Source organism: Anguilla anguilla, chromosome 11 (assembly GCF_013347855.1).
Source record: "Anguilla anguilla isolate fAngAng1 chromosome 11, fAngAng1.pri, whole genome shotgun sequence".
Taxonomy (NCBI): domain Eukaryota; kingdom Metazoa; phylum Chordata; class Actinopteri; order Anguilliformes; family Anguillidae; genus Anguilla; species Anguilla anguilla.
This window is the reverse complement of record NC_049211.1, coordinates 38,382,665-38,403,539: the sequence shown is the minus strand read 5'-3', so window position 1 is coordinate 38,403,539 and position 20,875 is coordinate 38,382,665. Positions and strand designations below refer to the sequence as shown.

The 20,875-nt window shown below is 42.7% G+C and overlaps 1 protein-coding gene across 1 annotated transcript in view; it reads left to right on the top strand.

The window, feature by feature from the left end:
- Positions 1-1,873: 1,873 nt before the first annotated feature.
- Positions 1,874-20,875, top strand: part of itpr3 (inositol 1,4,5-trisphosphate receptor, type 3) — a 77,064-nt gene continuing 58,062 nt past the window's right edge. The window contains exons 1-4 of the mRNA XM_035382559.1: positions 1,874-2,538; positions 14,937-15,007; positions 17,819-17,940; positions 19,471-19,557. Coding sequence (XP_035238450.1) covers positions 2,447-2,538; positions 14,937-15,007; positions 17,819-17,940; positions 19,471-19,557 — 372 coding nt within the window. The 5' untranslated portion in view covers positions 1,874-2,446. The remainder of the gene's footprint in view (positions 2,539-14,936; positions 15,008-17,818; positions 17,941-19,470; positions 19,558-20,875) is intronic.

Below are 20,875 nucleotides of genomic sequence, written 5' to 3'. Positions count from 1 at the left end.
AGCTGGATTAGTTATGAGGGTATTCTCAGTGAGCTAACCCAACACTAACCCTCCTGAACCCTGGGTTAGATGAGCTGGATTAGTTATGAGGGTATTCTCAGTGAGCTAACCCAGCACTAACCCTCCTGAACCGGGGGTTAGATGAGCTGGATTAGTTATGAGGGTATTCTCAGTGAGCTAACCCAGCACTAACCCTCCTGAACCCGGGGTTAGATGAGCTGGATTAGTTATGAGGGTATTCTCAGTGAGCTAACCCAGCACTAACCCTCCTGAACCCGGGGTTAGATGAGCTGGATTAGTTATGAGAGTATCCTCAGTGAGCCAACCCAGCACTAACCCTCCTGAACCCGGGGTTAGATGAGCTGGATTAGTTAACAACATAGACTACAACAAGTAGAAAATGATTAAGTGAATAAGTGAATATAAATTTGTACGACACATCAATGATTCCTGCTTGGGGAAATGCTGTGTATGTGCTGCTGTAAAAATAGAGCCACAAATTTCAAAGCACACTTTTTAATGGTTTTCGAAAGGTTGAACAGAAGTGGGTGAGGCCAAATTTCTGTGTGGAAAAACTCATTACACAATAAGTATAAGTCCAGCAGGCATTAGTGGTGGTTGCCATTTCTAGACTAAAACAAACGCTGAAATGCATACAAGTGCTTTTGGTGGGTGTTACTTCAATGGCTGTTAGTGATAAGGCATTGTAAAATGGCTTCCAGAACACCTATTCATTTGAGTCTTTTGACTCATTTCCTTTATTTGACACCCGTTTGGATCCCTCAGCTGTGGCCCACGCTCACTGAAGGTGATTCGCTCACACAGATGGGTCCACCCACTGTAAGAAGCAGACAAACTCAAGATGAACACAATTTTGAATGGTGGTTTTATTCATGGGGCCCACTATTAAAAAACTGCTTAAAATGACAAATGCTGCTACTCAATACTCATTTGTATTCTGTACAAATTGCACTTAATTTGCATGCTTGCTTTGTTTAAAAAAAAAAAAAAAGTTTATTTCCATTTGCTTTTTTATATGAATGTATTTCGATACTAATTCCGCACCTAGGTAGTGTGTTGCGTGAATGTTTGGGGCTAGTCAGTGTTAAGACTACCCACCCGCTCATCTGCTGTCCCACACTGGCTTGCATGTTTGCCATTAGCTATGCCTAATCCCAGGAAGAAGTATTTTCTAAATAAATGTTTACTTTTTTTGAATGTGCAGTGTGTGTACTGGGTGGGTGTGCGAGAGTCTGTATATTTATCCCACCCTCAGTTTGCTTAGGCAGTAGCATGAAGTTGCTTTTGTAGAAAGGGGTTGTCAAATTAGAATAGATCAGGAAGTGTGATATTTGAAGCACTTTCCCATTAGTCATGTCATTGACCAATTCTTTCCTAGAAGTATTTGTTTTTTTATTATAAAGAGACTAAATAACTTCATTTACAGTTTGCAGTATACTGAAGTTCCACCCATTCATTCATATCCTTACAAATTTTGTAGGCTTATTATTTACAGGGACCTCGCTGCTCGGGAGCGTTTAAAAACTGATGTTCCGTAATGTTAACGCATTCTTTTTGATTCACCTGTTTCTAATCTTCTTTAGACTGGCTGCGTACTTACATTCACAATGTGCATTTACGTAGCCTCTTTAGCAGCACAAATCATATCTCCGTGTGCATTTAACGCGCTATACTTCAAATAGCTCATGAGACGACGGCAATATGTGCAGACTACATATGATTGAAATTACTGTGGAATCAATGAGAATGGTTACAGGTAAACGCAGCTTGCGTGCGGATATGTCAAAAGATCACTGTGAGAAGTTGCTATTTTATTTTCCCGATTGCGTCTCTCTCCAGGCGTCATATCGAGAGTCCATTCACATCGCTGCGAATGTGTTTGAGCTGCCTGCACCCACATAACTCCGCTGTACTTCCTCTCGGGTCGTTCAACAGACATCGGTTTCTTTAGAGTGTTTTCTCCCCCGTGTACTCCACAAAACAAGGCGCCGTGTCGTTCTCTGCAGTCGCCACAGTTTAAGTAGGCTAAGTATTTGCATTACGAACACTTCCTGGTTTGGTTACTATTAAAGTGCCCGGCTAACCTGACGAGACACACTTCAACAATTCTGCCGCTCCTGCAACCTCTATGGACGTCTGTGAAACTGCTGCTTGCTTTTGATTTTCATTTTCCACTTCAGTATAGAAATATTGACACTTTTTGACTTAGCCGTACTTTGCACTCTGGCTCACAAGCAACACCCTGCACAAAGCGCGGCTGTATGAAAAGCACACACCCAAGTGTGCCAGGAAGAACTCAACTCTGAAGCCATAGTGTACTTCTCAAGAAGTTGCTACAGTATGTAGGGGGAAGACGGCGCTGAACCCACCGAAGAGCCTGTAATAGTCTTCGCGTTCTCTTTTTTTCTATTTGAAGACACCGAAAATGTCGGATTCGATGTCTAGTTTTTTGCACATCGGGGATATTGTGTCCCTATATGCAGAAGGCACTGTCAATGGATTTATTAGCACGCTGGGGTAAGTAAACGCACATCTGTGGAATTTCTCTCATTTTAAGTGTTCCGCGTGACCCTTCCAGTGAGAAATTCTTCGACCTTCCAAGACGACGTGATCAATCTTGTCACTGCTCTGCAAATGATCTTGGGGCATCTGTTCCAACCTTCGTTTGGCGTTCTCAGTATGATGCACACAGTTATAGTCCTGTTCCATCTACAGTTATCTGGATACAATAACGACGATAACAACAACACGAAGAACAACAACAATTATTAATAATAATAATAATAATAATAATAATAATAATAATAATAATAATACAGTGTAAATGTTCATACGATGCAGTGAAACAAAATAACTTGCGTGCACAGTACTGCCTGTGCAGGTAAGCTAATGTTGACAGTTGTGCTCTTTGCAAGACAAGCATGTTGAATTTCAATTTTTGTATATGTACATCTGATTTTGGGCTTGACACGTGACACCATACACACTAATGACAGTAGTACTCTTTCACGGTACAATCGTCAGTGGCAATTCTGTTGACTTAACTCTGATAGTGTTGCTGTGTTGTAGTAGCCTAATGCAAAGTAGTACTATTTTTTTGGTTTAGCCTGGACATGATGCACTGCAGCCTGTCCAATATCCTGGATGTGAAGACATGGCCAGAGGCCCTGTGCATCTTGTGCATTTCAGGATTTTCTCTCTCAGAGACCGGTTTAGTCACCAGTAGATACTGTAGTGCAGTATAGTGGTGTGCTATTTCTTGGCACCATGCTTGGTTGGGGAATTGGAGTTGGTCCCTGTGAGATGATGAAGACTTTTAGAATGGAGCATGCTGTAATATCTTGGTGGATGAGACTTCCGATAGGCTCAGTTAGTACATAAGAACATTGTAATTAAAGGATTTTTAAAAATCTTGGCCTAATAATGACCTGTGCCAAGATTTTAATTCATGGTGATATGTGGTGCTGGAATTTCTGTAATACGTTTTTACCAGGTAACAATTGTCAAAAATGTTCCTTATTTTACATGTATACACTTAGATAATTCAACTTCGGAAAGCAGACTAGGTTAGGTCAGGAGAGTGCATTTTAATCTCTGTTCCAGATTTGTGAACAAATAATGATTCATATAGATATATGTAACAGATATGAACTGCGCAAGTTGCAGGTTGGCTACATTTAAATAGCACAAACCATCCATGTGTAAAATTGCCGATAGTTCAAAAGTACGATCTGTTTGTCTGGGGCATAAACTGACATCGCATGATTTAATTTGTGCATTTTTATCGTCCATTTTAATAATCACCCAGCATGTTGCAGTTGCAGGTGTAGGTGTTGTGCGTGAGTTGTTTGCTGGGTGGAGTTATGTGTAACCTGTATTCTGTATGCCTTTGCTCAACTGCCCTAGGGGTTCACACTTAAAAACCCGGTTTCAGAGGCTTGGTCTGTGACCTCAGTGAGCTCCATTATCGACGCTTCTGAAAAAAATGTTTACACACCTCCTAGAAAATGAATTTCGGAAAGTATTTTTTAGGTTCGCTGTAGTTTGGCTGAATTCACACGCTGTTGCAGTATGTCTCAGTGGGCTCACTCGCTCCTGCTGCTCATATTCTGCTTAACTGTGTAGCATTGCATTGATTCATTCGCTTTTGTTTTTCATTTTCAGTAACGTTCAATTCAAACATAAATCAGTATCATTTGCCTTTTCCACAAATAGCCTACATATTATGAAATTGAAAAGACATATCTGGACAAACAACGTCTGTCTTTAAGTCTAAAAATGAACTCAGCAGTGTTGTATTTTAGTATTTTCTCCTTTTTCCTGCACTAGTAATAATGCTATTTTCTGTGAGGTATACTCAGACAGGGTTGTTGTGTATTCCCAGTATATGAACATTAAAATGTGTGCTGGTTGTCTATTTTGTTTAAGGTCTAGGCCTAGTACTTAAAACTAAGGAGCGATCACGCATTTCAGATCTGAACAGTGTGCTTAGTCAAATCCCTTTTTAATCCCGTTTACATTAGATGTAGATGAATCTGAACCACTGCCCCTTTGCTGCCAAAAAATGGTGGCTTTACTCCATTTGTGACTTTGTGAACCAGAGACTTAAGCTGCTTAAACAGTTGCATGGAAACTTCACTCATGTTGCATTAGGCGAATCTGCTGCCTGCTACTGTGTGGTGTGTTTGTGTACATGTGTGTATGCATGTACCTGCATGCAGTGTGGTGTGTTTGTGTACATGTGTGTATGCATGTACCTGCATGCAGTGTGGTGTGTTTGTGTACATGTGTGTATGCATATACCTGCATGCAGTGTGGTGTGTTTGTGTACATGTGTGTATGCATGTACCTGCATGCAGTGTGGTGTGTTTGTGTACATGTGTGTATGCATATACCTGCATGCAGTGTGGTGTGTTTGTGTAAGTGTGTGTATGCATGTACCTGCATGCAGTGTGGTGTGTTTGTGTACATGTGTGTATGCATGTACCTGCATGCAGTGTGGTGTGTTTGTGTACGTGTGTGTATGCATGTACCTGCATGCAGTGTGGTGTGTTTGTGTGTGTGTGTGTGTGTATGCATGTACCTGCATGCAGTGTGGTGTGTTTGTGTGTGTGTGTGTGTATGCATATACCTGCATGCAGTGTGGTGTGTTTGTGTACATGTGTGTATGCGTATACCTGCATGCAGTGTGGTGTGTTTGTGTACATGTGTGTATGCATATACCTGCATGCAGTGTGGTGTGTTTGTGTACATGTGTGTATGCATATACCTGCATGCAGTGTGGTGTGTTTGTGTACGTGTGTATGCATGTACCTATATGCAGTGTGAAAGGGAATGCATGCAGCTGGTTAATTGTGCAGGACCTTTTTAATTAAAACCATATTAGTAGATGAAATGTGGCCACATTCAAACAAAATATTAATAAATATTACAGGATAAAAATAAACATCCAACTTTCAGTGAGTTTACTGTACAAAGATCGAGAATTATATCAAATGCTCTAAGCTGTAAAGTACATATTGATAGGAAATGAAAGTATATTTACTTTGCAATTAGACAGTAATTTTTGTTTAAATGATGCAACTGGGGCAGTGCTAAAGATCTGGGTGAGGAGAAGACTGTGATGACTCATGCTTTTGGCCCCAACTCAAATGTTTAACCAAGAGGAAGAAAGGATTGCCCGACAGATGGTTGTCAGTGACGCTTTTTTTTTGCATTATGCAAGAAGAAAGTAGTTTGTGTAGACAAAAAGTAAAAATTGCTGCACACTTCTGTGTTTTTGCAGATACTGTCAAATTTTAAACGGGGTGTAATACATGGAAGTAGCACCTTTGGTGATGTCATTTCAAGCTCTTATTGCTACATTTGCACATAGAGAACATGAAATGGAAACTAGTCACACTTTCCATTGATAAAAAAAACTGAAATTCTGTCAACATTAGACAAAGCAGCACTTGGAAAAAGAAGCCAGAGATAATGGGTCACATGAAAGGAGATCTATCACTTGAAAGTTAAACTGAAAAAAATAATAAATGCATTATTTGGTCATCTGCTGACTGTTGGTGTATTAACTTTGAAGTATGGTGTGTATGCAGAAAATGAGATGAAAGTATATCATTCCAATCAAAGTATCCAGTTCTTAAAAGTGGTGTACCTTACATTGTAGGAATTTAGCAGATGCCCTTATCCAGAGCGACTTACACAACTTTTACATATCATTTACATATCATCCATTTATACAGCTGGATATATACTGAAGCAATGCAGGTTAAGTACCTTTCTCAGAGGTGCAACGGCAGTGTCCTACCAGGGAATTGAACCTGTGAACTTTAGGTTACAAGACCAGCTCCTTACCCATAACACTACATTGCTGCCTAAGGTGTATTTTGACCTTACCTTTAAAGTTACAAACATGTCTGAGTTCTGAGCATCCACCATTCCTGACTTGTTTACCTGAGATTTTTCTGTAGTCTCAAAAGTAGCGTCAGACTGATCTTGTCTTAGCTGGTTTTAATGACATAAGGACAGCAGTACTGAGTGTTTTATATGGTGGAGTGTCAGTACACCAGTGTCTCAGCGATTGGCAGACCACCCAATCTGTGGAGGAGTGTGTTTATTGGGAGCAGGGGCGGGGGATGCTTGTTGTTTTCCCGGGAGTGACACCTGGATCTGTAGAATTAATTGGGCCTCACCCCCAGATGGTTTTTCTCTGAATGCAAATATGACAGGAAGAGGAAGTGAATTATGCATGTGCTGGGCTGATTGCCTCTAGAGTCGCCAGCAATTCAATGACAGGCTATTTGTGGTGTTTCCTGTGGTTTCTTTTTTTGAAAGAGTGGCTTTGTTCATTTCAACAAGCCTTTTTCGTCCATCCATGGTGGTGGTGATGATGCCACACTGTACTCTGGCTGGAGGCGGAGCCACACTGTACTCTGGCTGGAGACGGAGCAACACTGTACTCTGGCTAGGGGCGGAGCCACACTGTACTCTTGCTGGAGGCGGAGCCACACTGTACTCTGGCTGGAGGCGGAGCCACACTGTACTCCGGCTAGGGGCGGAGCCACGCTGTACTCTGACTGGAGGCAGAGCCGCACTGTACTCTTGCTGGGGGCGGAGCCACACTGTACTCGTACTGGTTGGGGGGGTGGAGTTACACTGTACTCTGGCTGGAGGCGGAGCTACACTGTACTCCGGCTAGGGGCAGAGCCACACTGTATTCGTACTGGTTGGGGTGTGGATTAACACTGTACGCACTTCTGTGTGCTTAAACTCCCAGTATGCATATCATTGTGCTTCATAAAGGTTGCTTTTCAACTCACCATCTTCTATTAATGCTGTTGTTTATGGCAGTGAGTGTCTTACTTTGCTGTTGTATATGGAAGTGATTCAGCAATGACAGTAGTTTATGTTGGCCTTGCATCCGCATTGCAATTAATAACTGATCTCTGTATACATGTATAGCTGTTTCTGAACCAATTTGGACTCCACCAGAAGTATACTACCCCAAGTATAAGACTTATGGATACTGCTTGTTGACTCATCTGGTTGAGGCACCAATCTAGTTCTAGTGCACTGGTTCTTAGACTTTTTAATATTGGGACCCAAATCATAAATACTTTTTAATGTTGGGACACAGATGAGAAATTTAGTACCTTTCAGGGGGCCTTCCAATGCACATGCTAGCATAGCCTAGTGGACTGCAGACTCATTCCGGGACCACCTCATACACTCCTGCGACCCATTTTGGATCCCAACCCATGGTTTGAGAAACACTGTTCAGATGTATGCATGAGGCCCAGGATCAAACCCCGACCCTGCCAGTGCTGGCTGTGGCTGGTAGGACAATACATGACTGGCAGTAGTGTCACCAAGAGTTTGAGAAGGTTCAGTGAGCGCCTTATTGCTCACCACTGCCCCCACTGGTCCATCAAGTGCCTGCAGGTCCACCTGATAAGCTCATCTCTGCAGAAGTATGACTTGAGAAGTGCAGTGGGATAATAAATGACGCTGTCATGGTGGCGTGGTTCGGAGGAGAGCTTGTGCTTGTTCGTGTGCTTCCAAATCGACAGCCAGGGGTCCAGTGATGAGTTCCCATGTACCTATCCCAATGATATCCCAATTTGGGCATTCCAAATAAAAATCAGAAAAAGCAAAAAAAAGAAGAATAAGAATTCCTTACTTTCCTTATACCCTTGGTATTTGTAAGGGCCTGACTGGCTGCCATGACAGGAAACCTTTAGCTTAATTAGTTTAATTCAGAACCTTGTTTGCATCCTTCTGTAAAGTTTACCAGGATGCATCCATTGTGAAAGCACTGGGATGTATATGTATTCATTTATTTAACCAGGGTAGTTACATTGAGATCCCATCTCTTCTGTAAGTGAGCCCTGGAGCCTACACAATTTTTTGGACTGCAACTCCCACAATGCTTTGCTTTGACCAAGACATTGAAAAGGTGGGAAATATTGGTGGATACTGGGAAGGAATGGAAGGAAGGTGTTGAGGCGCACACAGGCAGTATTTTTCAGTGGCAAATCAAAATACTGGAGTGAACCAGCAACATTCTAATGACCTCTCTTCTGTATTCTCAGTTCCTCACCCTTCTCCTCCTTCCATCCCTCATTTCCTTGAGATGTGTACAAAGGGAGCCAATGAAAGGAAAAAAAGGAAAGCGCTCTAGGCACGTGAATGTGAATAAGTTGAACGGGTGACGTACGGAGACCGAGGAAGGCAGCTTCCCTGATCCAGTCCTATACCCCAGTTCAAAAGCTCTTCTTAGCCTTGCGCTATTCCGCGTGTTGAAGGTTTGAGGAGGCCGAAGCCTCCTCCTAAATCAGTGTTCGCGTGCTTCCTGTGGGTCATTGAGAGGAGACGTCTCTCCCAGGATTATCGCAGCTCCTCCCAGTGCCGGAACTTTCCCCTGCTTTGCATGGAAAATGCGCGCCATTCAAATCTCAGGCCCGGTTCAGCCACCTGTCAAGGATGTGGAGGGCGGACGTCTGGACCTCCCTGCCGCTGTGCGCTGAGGTCGAGAAACGCAGCCTCACACTCAAGCTTCAGGTTCTCCTCTCGGGCCGGGGCCTAAAGATGAGGCCCGTTTGGGAACGCGAGGGGAGGGGAAAAAGCTGCTGGTTTGTTAAACGCGGCTCTCGGCACATTGAATATTTTCCGTAATTCATGATAATCCGATGCTGAGTACCGGGACGAGAGGGGGCAGCTGGGCACGCGCAACGTCAGCATTTATGCTAATGAGGACCAGAGTGGTGGGAGATTTTTTATATTTACATTTATTTATATTTGTATGAAATACAGATTAGCTGGCTGGCACGGTCCTCTGTGTAAGCAATGTGAATTAGCAGCTGCACCTGTTGCATGTTGTTGTTTTCCCAGAATAGAAAAAAATCAGGAAAAAAAAAAAAAACCCCCATGATGTCATTTTACGAAGCCAGGCCACAGAGTACAGAGTCAGTGTAATGCTGTAGTTTTGTAAGAAGTAAGGGTCAGCCTGCCATTTTTGTTAGTATTTTTGTGGTTTTATTCAGACAGGTGGAAAGCAGAGAGGGTAATAGATGGAGAAGGAGCAACAGCTGTGAAACCTCCACAGCAGGGTTTCGCCCTGTGGACAGTGCCACATGTTCCGCCAGGCTGTGGTTTTTTTAATCGAGGGCACAAGCTTTAAAAACGGGGACGGTCGCCCCCCTCCCTTATCGGACATTCTGCGTAATCTGCTGTGCCAAGCTTCCCCAGCCCTCCCTCTGAGCCGGATCAATGGGCGGACATTTTGAGCCGGTTCCACCCTCTGCGCTGGAGTCATGGGCAGAACATTTAAAGTGCCAGTCCCTAATTTAAAAAAGCCATATTTGATACCTTTTCACAATGGCACTTTTATAGTAGTATTGATTCAGCGTGTTTTTGCCCTCTAGCTGCTCCTCTGTGTGCTGTGTTCAGGTGCGACAATCCCGTCGAGTATTCGGATGTAATGACGCACAGGAACTTGCTTGCCGAACGCAAAAGAGCAAGTGTCTAAAATCCAAAAAGCATCTTTAAAAGTAGGTTTGACGCGTTGCTCAATATTACCATGTCGGACAACATTGGGCCTCGTTCACCAACCGTTCTTAAGAAGAATTTTCTTCTTAAAACCCACTCACGAAGTTTTCACAAAGATTCTGACATTCACCAATGTTTTCTTATTTGGGATTTGTTCTTAGGTAAGAACAGAATCTACGCACACTGAAGAGCACACTTACGCACATTTGAGTGCTGACATGTTTGTGCAAAATAATTGGTTATTGCGTTTTCTTCAATTCTACAGTTGTATAATATTACAGGATTTAAATTACAATAATATTTTTATCATTTATAATATTTTTTAATAATTATTTTCATTATTTTACAAAGCATTATGGTGCCAGGTTCCGCCTTGGAGGGTGGTTGCCTCAGCGGGAGTTCATCTGTAAATAAATGTTAAAAATCAAACCGTTGTAGTGACCTTTTATTTTTGGGGGTTTCAATTATGCAAAGTTTGGTCTGTACTACAAAAGCAAATGTTTAAATTTTGAATACAAACTAAGCACTTAGGTAACACTTTTTAAACACGTGGACATGTTGAAGAAGAGAATACTTATTCAGTCGTCACTAGGGGGATGACACCAAAATGACTGGCGATACGTTTTTTGTGCAGTGTTTTGTGCAGCGACCGGTTTGCTCCGATGCAGTTTACTGCCAGTTGATTTAATTAGCGGTATTAATATGAGGAGAAGCGCTTTGTCGTTTGAATGCATAACACGCAATTCCTTGCGCCCACGCCCACCAGCATTTTTTTTTTTGTCTCAGATTTGACATCAAACCATTTATTTTACTTCATCAGTTGTGCGCCCTTCTCCGGATACAGCGTTCACTGAACGAGTAATAGCATCCCATGCATTTTTTGTGTTATTTTATATCCACTACTGCTAAATATGACAGGTCGTTTGCTGTTCACTTCACACAGCAATATCTCCACTTCAGAACTACTGAAGTTTTTCTTATGTTTGGAGTCCGGTGCTCCACCGTCTTTAGATTTTCGTTTGGGCATTATTGACTTTGTTTGCTCTCGGTGATATAAGTCAGTAATCCGGGATTGGGCGTAACCTTGTGGAGGAGTAGTGTTCGAGTTAGTCATGGTACCAATCCGTCTTCAGACCACGGCTGAAAATGGACAGTGACCGAGAGGGTCACAGAGGAATGGGGAGCGTGTTCCACCTCTGGGGAACTGGGGTGGAGAAGCCCTGCGGTCGGGACAGGCGAGAACCATTCGCCCGGATGGCAGGGAGTGCTAGTCGCTCCGCTGCAGCAGAGCGGAGTGGTCGAGCTGACGTGTAGGGTTGAATTACATCCTGTAGGTAGGAGGGGGCTGTCCTGTTGGCTGCAGTGTAGGCCAGAGTCAGGACTTTGAGCCTGAACCTGGCGGCGACTGGTAGCTCTTGGTTCCTCCCTCTGCGCTAGATCGATGGGAAGGTAGTATTAGCTGGGTCCTCTCTCTGTGCTAGATCGATGGGAAGGAAGTATTAGCTGGGTCCTCTCTCTGTGCTAGATCGATGGGAAGGTAGTATTAGCTGGGTCCTCTCTCTGTGCTAGATCGATGGGAAGGAAGTATTAGCTGGGTCCTCTCTCTGTGCTAGATCGATGGGAAGGTAGTATTAGCTGGGTCCTCTCTCTGTGCTAGATCGATGGCAAGGCAGTATTAGCTGGGTCCTCCCTCCGTGCTAGATTCATGGCAAGGCAGTGTTAGCTGGGTCCTCTCTCTGTCACTCAGCCCAGTGTGAAAGGGAAGTGTAAGAAGCTCTTCCCACCAGCACTGGCATTCTCTGCTCAGAGCTGCTCCTAGCATAGCACAGTGCGGTCAGGGCTCATTCACCCTCAGTCATGTGAGTCATCGTGGGTGCAGCAAAAGTATGCCGGACATTTAAAAAGGACCTTACTTTGCTTTTGCAGTAAGCGTGCATGATGTCAAATTTTGCCTGGGAAATTTGTTGCCAGGGAAAGGCAACAGATAACAACATTCAGCAGAGACAACATTAGTCCTCAAAGAGTATTTGCACTCAGTGTTTCAGCTTGGCTCCACCTACTACACAATTGAAAAAAAGCATTACATCCAGTCACTCTTCCTTTCTGAGCTGTACTCATCCAAGGCACCCCACCGTGATTAACCATTATTCCATTTAACATTCATCCTAAACCTTGAATCACAGATTCAAATGCACAATTACATTTGAATCTGTACAACAGTAAAAATGTTTGGCAATATCAGAAATTGCAAGATGGTGGATTTCTAGAGTTCTCTATTTAAAGTTATTATCGTTCTTGCATAAATTCTAGCAGCTTAGTATTTCAGTTATCATAATCATTTTTTCAGCTTGTGCTGTATAGTTAAAGGTTTCTTCTCATTAGTGATGATTACAAAATGAATGATATTAGTTCTTTCTGATTAGATTAGATTTATGAAAACATTTACAAAAATCTACTATAGCAAGAGAATATTTTGTCCTTTGAATGTTAATATTTGGGCTACTTAGCACAATTTTGACTAAATCAGTGTCACTGGAAATGACATGTTCTACAGCCAATGAAATGAGGCCTATGGACACATTCCTATTATGGCACGGTACCACAACCATGAGCACTTTACCTGAATAATGAAATGGGTAACTAAATGATGGAGCCTTTTTAACTACAGACTTACTGATGACGAGAGGATGTCTGATTCTGAAGTACTGATTCATGGCGTTCATAATAAGTTCAGTATGCTATACAGTTACCATGGAAATGGAACAATATCTGCATTGGTCACATTTTCCACTCGGTGCAGATTGTAAACCAGTTATTGGCTGGACCGCAACAGTGGGGCCAGCCCTATAAATGCGAATGTCTGTGACTGAGTGACTGAGTGAGTGATGAAGTTATACCATTGGTCGGCCAAGTTATGAAGTTACACCATTGGTCGGCTGGATGAAGTGTGTTAGGTCCAGCCATATACTAGGTTTTGACCTGGTCTTTTTTATTATAAGAGGAATTTTTTTTTGCAGTAGGACAACCATGTGAAGATACTCTGACCTGCGGGATGGCAGTATTGGCACAAGGCTGTTTTGATAATGGATAGCCTAACAATAGCAGTACCCAGCCAAGTTTACTGTGTGGCAACAGAATGCGCTGTTTTCCGTCCTAATGCTGAAGGACAACTTGACGAGCAGGAACAGGATGTGTGGCCTGAAGAGGCACTAATTATGATGGCTTAATTAAAGACATGCTGTATATTTGGAAGTGGGGTGCTGCCCTGGAGAGCTGAGTGTTGTGCTAAGTGTCCTTGGTTGGTTGTTAATTGACTGTGTGACCAGAATGTCTGGTTTTCAAATTGTTTGCACAGGACCAGTTTGTGGCCTGACCACAAAATGTCTGGTCTGAGTAATTGATGGAACCGATTTAGCGGTAGATGGTAATTAATTTGCATGTCAATGACTCCCCCAGCCCCAACCCCCCCACCCCCCCATCCAACGTCGGTCCCAAGGGGACGATGGCGTATCCAGCTCTGCGTGTTGTCCGGTTTTGACGAATTCTAAATCTGGCAACCCTTGTTGGGGTACCTGTGGAACTGAAGCTTGCTGCTTGTGACATTGGAGCTGTATGAAACTGCAGGACTCCTTATAACAGGCTCCTCATCTGCCCACCACTGAGGAGAACCACTACCTGTCTCAGAGGGAATATACAGTAGATTTCCAGCCCATGCCTTAAGCCTCATACCATATATAGATAAATCTTTGTGTTTGCACAGTGACATGTCCACTGTTTCCTAAGCTCTTACAGAGTGCAAATGGTCTCGCTCTGGTCTGGTACACCTCATGTACTCTGTTAGAGTTGAAGTAACACTGGACCTTTCACTGTGCTGTCATGTTTTCCTTTGACTTGAAAATGATTCATTCTTTCTTTTTATCCGTACAAAGTATTTTTACATTTTGTTTTTCAAAACAAAAAATTCAAGACTCCGAAAAGTCTTTTTGTCCATAAATCTTTGCAATGACTGGACTTGCCAAACTGTATTTGTAGCAGTGAATTGTTTGTAACAAAATGATGTGAAATTACACCAGCTTTGAGACTTTTCCTCAGGCTATAGATGTGCTGTCTCCTCAGGTGTAGCTGTAGGTGTGCTGTCTCCTCAGGTGTAGCTGTAGGTGTGCTGTCTCTTCAGGTGTAACTGTAGGTGTGCTGTCTCCTCAGGTGTAGCTGTAGGTGTGCTGTCTCCTCAGGTGTAGCTGTAGGTGTGCTGTCTCCTCAGGTGTGGCTGTAGGTGTGCTGTCTCCTCAGGTGTAGCTGTAGGTGTGCTGTCTCCTCCGGTGTAACTGTAGGTGTGCTGTCTCCTCAGGCGTAGCTGTAGGTGTGCTGTCTCCTCAGGTGTAACTGTAGGTGTGCTGTCTCCTCAGGTGTAGCTGTAGGTGTGCTGTCTCCTCAGGTGTAACTGTACGTGTGCTGTCTCTTCAGGTGTAACTGTAGGTGTGCTGTCTCCTCAGGTGTAACTGTAGGTGTGCTGTCTCTTCAGGTGTAACTGTAGGTGTGCTGTCTCCTCAGGTGTAGCTGTAGGTGTGCTGTCTCCTCAGGTGTAGCTGTAGGTGTGCTGTCTCCTCAGGTGTAACTGTAGGTGTGCTGTCTCCTCAGGTGTAACTGTAGGTGTGCTGTCTCCTCAGGTGTGGCTGTAGGTGTGCTGTCTCCTCAGGTGTGGCTGTAGTTGTGGTCTCCTCAGGTGTAGCTGTAGGTGTGCTGTCTCCTCAGGTGTAACTGTAGGTGTGCTGTCTCCTCAGGTGTGGCTGTAGGTGTGCTGTCTCCTCAGGTGTAGCTGTAGGTGTGCTGTCTCCTCAGGTGTAACTGTACGTGTGCTCTTTCCACAGGTTGGTGGATGACCGTTGTGTGGTGGAACCAGCAGCAGGAGACCTGGATAACCCCCCCAAAAAGTTTAGAGGTTAGATTTTACTTTGTCTTTGAAAGTGTTCTTGAACGTACAGTTTCCATGTAACGGGTCATATTAACCTGATAGTGACGGTAATAATGATGAAAATATTATTTCTTGCATGGAATTTCCATGTCAGGATCATCTTATTTGGTTTTAAAACATTACAGTGGAACAAAGCCACTATTAATTAAAAAATGTAAGTGTGCATTTGAAACTTAAAGAAGAATCCTGGGAGAATGGTCTCAAACTTCATATATTTCTGAGATATGGTATGTATCGGAAATAAGGATCAAGGCCATATTGGTTTGTATTTGCATGCTTTTGTATTTGAAAACAGGTAGTAGTTTCTCCTGATGTAAAAGTTTTTTGTTCATGCTAAAGTTGCACTAGAATTCACTTCCCTGGATAACTGAATGTACAGTATAAGGCAGGTTAGCGTGACAGCATTTCCCTCAGTCAACATGTGGCAATCCATAACTCCATTTTGTTCCAGGCTCATACAATAGTTGCCATATAAAGAGTGTTAATGTGAAGGATTAGTCTCGAAAGAGTGAGTTGTTTTGCTTTTATTGATAAGTGTTATCTTTGCCCAGCCACTCAGCCATATGGGCAATCGTGTACAGCCCAGGTACCGCGGATAGCCAATCATGCGCACGGCCCAGGTACCGAGCGGCCGCTGCTAGATCAAGGCTTGCGCTCACTTGCGGCTGGTCGCCTTGAAACGAGAGATCCGAGAGAGAGGAGAGGAGAGGAGAGGAGAGGGAAGTGAGTCAATATTTACCTGCTCCCTTATCGCGCAGGTGAGAAGAGATTTAGAGCGGAAGGTGGCTAGGTTGGTCCCCTTACGTCAGACCTTTCACAAGTCTGTATTTTCATAAAATGCAAAAAAAAAACAAAAAAAAAACAAACAAAAAACCCCCTTTGATCAGCTTCCGCTCTCTGTACCCTGTGAAGTATGTGCTGCCTCATTTTGGCTTTGCTCTGAATCCTTTGAAGAGCTGGTTTCTTTAAATGTTTTAAAAAAAATCAAAATTCTTAGTCAGTGCTCTAGAACTCCGCTGCTTTTAGTTACCAGTAGTGATTGTGACATCAGCATTAGAGTGTTCCGTCAAGCACATTCTAACCACGTAGTTGTGATCTCACATATTAAAGGGTTAAAAAAGATTACGCCTGGCCCATCTGTTGTACTGGGCAAGATATTTAAGAAGGAGGGAATCCAAATCTGATGATATGGAGGGACGATCTACCCCTGGTTACAAAAAAATAACAAATTATTATTTTCATTTGTAATACAAAATTTTGCCTGGTCAAAATTCCCAAGAAACTGGCTTTCTCCATCAGGCCATCTAATCCCCTGATTGGCTACATAATCCCTAACATTCCTTGCTCTTTAAATCACCAGGTCTTCACTGCAAAAGAAAATTGAACAGTGACATAGCTAAAGTGGGGGGATTTTGGGTTTGAGCCCCCAAAATTCTAATGGATGCATTGAATATCTGTGGTGAATAGTTATTTCAAGGTGTTATAAAACCTTGCATATTTACAATGCTTTGTGTCTCTAAGGCAGTGGTTCTCAGACTCCGTCCTGGGGGACCACTGTGTATGCTGGTTTTCATTCCAACCTCAACCGCAATCCCAGTATTTTGACAAGCTGTTCATTTGACACAGTTAACTAAATGGTACAGTTGTCACTGTAGAAAATAGATATGGGTTTCTTTTCAAATTTCCAGTGGTCATGCAGAAAGCATGGTTGAGAGTTTTAATGGTACCCAGCAAGACCAAATGCTTTTTGCCTGACCCTGAATTCGCACTTTTGTACAGGCCTGAAATAGCAGTTGTGCAGTCTGCAGAAATCTCAGCTGTCACATCAAGGTCTAAGAGAGAAACTGGTTCCTGGAAGAGTGTTGTAAATACTTCTAGGAGATATAGTGTACATGTGTTGATCCAGCTCCGTATGGTATCTTGTATCATTTCATCATCTCACCAGGCAGGAGGTTGTGAGTTAATGAATATAATTAACATCGCGAAATGTTGCTTGCACCTTCCGTGTGATCTACTTTTGTAAACATGTGGAATCTTCCTGGCTGTGGTTAAAAAGCAGCACATTCCAAAGCCTTTGCGAACACGCCCTTACAAATATTAAACCAAAAGATCAGAAGCTGAATATGCATTCCACCTGAAATTTGATCTGGAGAATGCTGTCGCGGCCGCAGACGTTCACAGAACAGTGTCTTTTCTGAGTGATGCGGACTCTTATGGTAGAGGTGAGAATGGTCCTCCTGTAATGGTTCTCCTTGTGGTAGAGGTGAGAATGGTTCTGCTGTAATGGTTCTCCTTGTGGTAGAGGTGAGGATGGTTCTCCTGCAATGGTTCTCCTTGTAGTAGAGGTGAAAATGGTTCTGCTGTAATGGTTCTTTTTTGTAGTAGAGGTGAGAATGGTTCTGCTGTAATGGTTCTTTTTTGTGGTAGAGGTGAGAATGGTTCTGCTGTAATGGTTCTCCTTGTGGTAGAGGTGAGAATGGCTCTGCTGTAATGGTTCTCCTTGTGGTAGAGGTGAGAATGGTTCTGCTGTAATGGCTCTCCTTGTGGTAGAGGTGAGAATGGTCCTCCTGTAATAGTTCTCCTTGTAGTACAGGTGAGAATAGTTCTGCTGTAATGATTCTCCTTGTAGTAGAGGTGAGAATAGTTCTCCTGTAATGGTTCTCCTTGTGGTAGAGGTGAGAATGGTTCTCCTGTGACATGGAGACCTTGCTGGGGTTCTCAGTGCCCTTGTGGTAAACTGGCTGACGTGTTCCCCCTCCGCCCTTCTCCGCCCTCCAGACTGCCTGTTCAAGGTTTACCCCATGAACCGCTACTCCGCGCAGAAGCAGTTCTGGAAGGCCAAGCAGGCGAAGCATGAGAAGGACAAGATCGCGGACGTGGTCCTGCTGCAGAAACTGCAGGTGAACAGACCGAGGTCCCGTCAGCTGGTCTAGTGCGCTTGATAAAAAATAAGAGTAACTGAAGGTCACATTACCCATTTGAAGCCCTTGGGGACTAGATTTTGACTGGCTTTTTTGCTCAAATTTCTAGATCTGTGAAAATATGTTCTTATTTAAGCTTATTAATCTTTAAAACTGTTCTGGAAAAAAGTTTGTTCATTCATGGTATACTTCTGTGTGCATTTGCTTTGTAAATTAGTGTACCTAGTTTAAATGTTTATCTCTGCATGAGTATCTATGCTCAGGAGTAAATAAGCATTTTTATAAATGAGAATCTCCACTGTGGTGTAGATGGGTATCTTGGTGTTAATGTGTGTCTCTGATGGGCTGTAAATGGGTATCTTGGTGTAATGCGTATCTCTGATGTGGTGTAAATGGGTATCTTGGTGTTAATGTGTATCTCTGATGTGGTGTAAATGGGTATCTTGGTGTTAATGTGTATCTCTGATGTGGTGTAAATGGGTATCTTGGTGTTAATGTGTATCTCTGATGTGGTGTAAATGGGTATATTGGTGTTAATGCATATCTCTGATGTGGTGTAAATGGGTATATTACTGTTAATGTGTATCACTGATGTGGTGTAAATGGGCATCTTGGTATTAATGCGTATCTCTGGTGTGGTGTAAATGTGTATCTCTGGTGTGGTGTAGATGGGTATCATGTTGTTAATGTGTATCTCTGGTGTGGTGTAAATGTGTATCTCTGGTGTGGTGTAGATGGGTATCGTGTTGTTAATGTGTATCTCTGGTGTGGTGTAAATGTGTATCTCTGGTGTGGTGTAGATGGGTATCGTGTTGTTAATGTGTATCTCTGGTGTGGTGTAAATGTGTAGCCTATCTCTGGTGTGGTGTAGATGGGTATCGTGTTGTTAATGTGTATCTCTGGTGTGGTGTAGATGGGTATCGTGTTGTTAATGTGTATCTCTGGTGTGGTGTAGATGGGTATCGTGGTGTTAATGTGTATCTCTGGTGTGGTGTAGATGGGTATCGTGGTGTTAATGTGTATCTCTGGTGTGGTGTAGATGGGTATCGTGGTGTTAATGTGTATCTCTGGTGTGGTGTAGATGGGTATCGTGGTGTTAATGTGTATCTTTGGTGTGGTGTAGATGGGTATCGTGTTGTTAATGTGTATCTCTGGTGTGGTGTAGTTGGGTATCATGTTGTTAATGTGTATCTCTGGTGTGGTGTAGATGGGTATCGTGTTGTTAATGTGTATCTCTGGTGTGGTGTAGATGGGTATCGTGTTGTTAATGTGTATCTCTGGTGTGGTGTAGGTGGGTATCTTGGTGTTAATGTGTATCTCTGGTGTGGTGTAGGTGGGTATCTTGGTGTTAATGTGTATCTCTGGTGTGGTCTAGATGGGTATCGTGTTGTTAATGTGTATCTCTGGTGTGGTGTAGATGGGTGTCGTGTTGTTAATGTGTATCTCTGGTGTGGTGTAGGTGGGTATCTTGGTGTTAATGTGTATCTCTGGTACGTGTTCTCCATGCAGCATGCGGCTAACCTGGAGCAGAAACAGAACGAGACGGAGAATAAGAAGGTGCACGGGGACGTGGTGAAGTACGGCACCGTCATCCAGGTGTGGATTCCGCCTTCGTACCTTTAAGAAATGTGCAACGCTTTTATTTGTCAAACTCCCAAATGTTCCCACTCCCAAAGGGGGCTGGAACTCGACTTATTTTTATTTTCATTATTATTCAGCCTTCTCCTCTTTTTCAGAAGAAAGTCTTGACTGTTTTGACACAAAAAATCCCGAAGGGACGTTATAACAAGCAGTCTAAGGCAAAACTTTGCGTGGCCGTAACTTTTGAACCGCACTGCCAGATCTGCCTCCTCAAAATGAACAAAATCAAGTAAAACACAAGAAGATGAAACCCAGTAAACTTTCTGCCATTTTGAATTCTGTGGAAAAAAATGTCCACTTGACAGAAACAATGCTATGTAGCATGTTTGTGCCAGTACCTAACACGTTTGAAAAGCAAAAGTTCCTATATCAGAAAACAACCATGCTACACGTAAGTTAATCATTACCATAAATAACAAAATATCCAAATGAAGCTTTGTTATGCTAATCATTATCAGACTTTGTGGCTCTAAAGGTAGGGATGTGACATTGATCTTTGCCAGTGTAGAACATGATCAGATAAAAGACATGGCTACCATAAGCGATTCGATATTCCGCATTTTTCCGAAAAATGTAAAAATAATTATGCTTAAAAATATTTTCATGAACCGTAAGGTACCTAGCATGTTTGTACTGGACCCTAACAAGTTTGAAATGAAAAGTTCCTATGTCAACAAAGAAGTGCACTACATCCAAGTTAATCAATACCATAAGTAACTACATATGTAAATGAGGCTTTTTCGGTCATAATTATGCTAGACTTGGTAATCCTCAGCACATGACTGCCACAAGCGATTCAACATTATTCGTTTTCTGGCCTTTTTTTAAATGTAAAAAAATGAGGTGACTGGAATTAAATCCAGACTTGATCTATTGGCCTATATCATATTCTGAATGATATTCTGAAAGACACAACCTTCTGAAAAGATAAAAGATAAAATGAAAATGGTGTCAATACCTGAAAAAAAACAAAGCTGTTGAGAGGACTTGAAAAATTCAGCCCACCCATTGTTTGATATTGTAGAATAGCAGTTAAGAATCTTCTTCTCATGAAGTTGTAGTTGATACTGACATGATCCTTGGCATGGGTCAGGTTTAGTTCTAGTTTTAACCTAATTTTAAATGGAAAAACAAAAAACAAAAAATACTGCCACAATAGACTGAATGCAAAGCATTGTCATCACTGTTTTTCTAAGCAGTTTAAGCATGTGACATAAACTTGGAATTCATCAAACTGCATCCCAAAGAGCTTAACCTTGGAAGACGATGCACT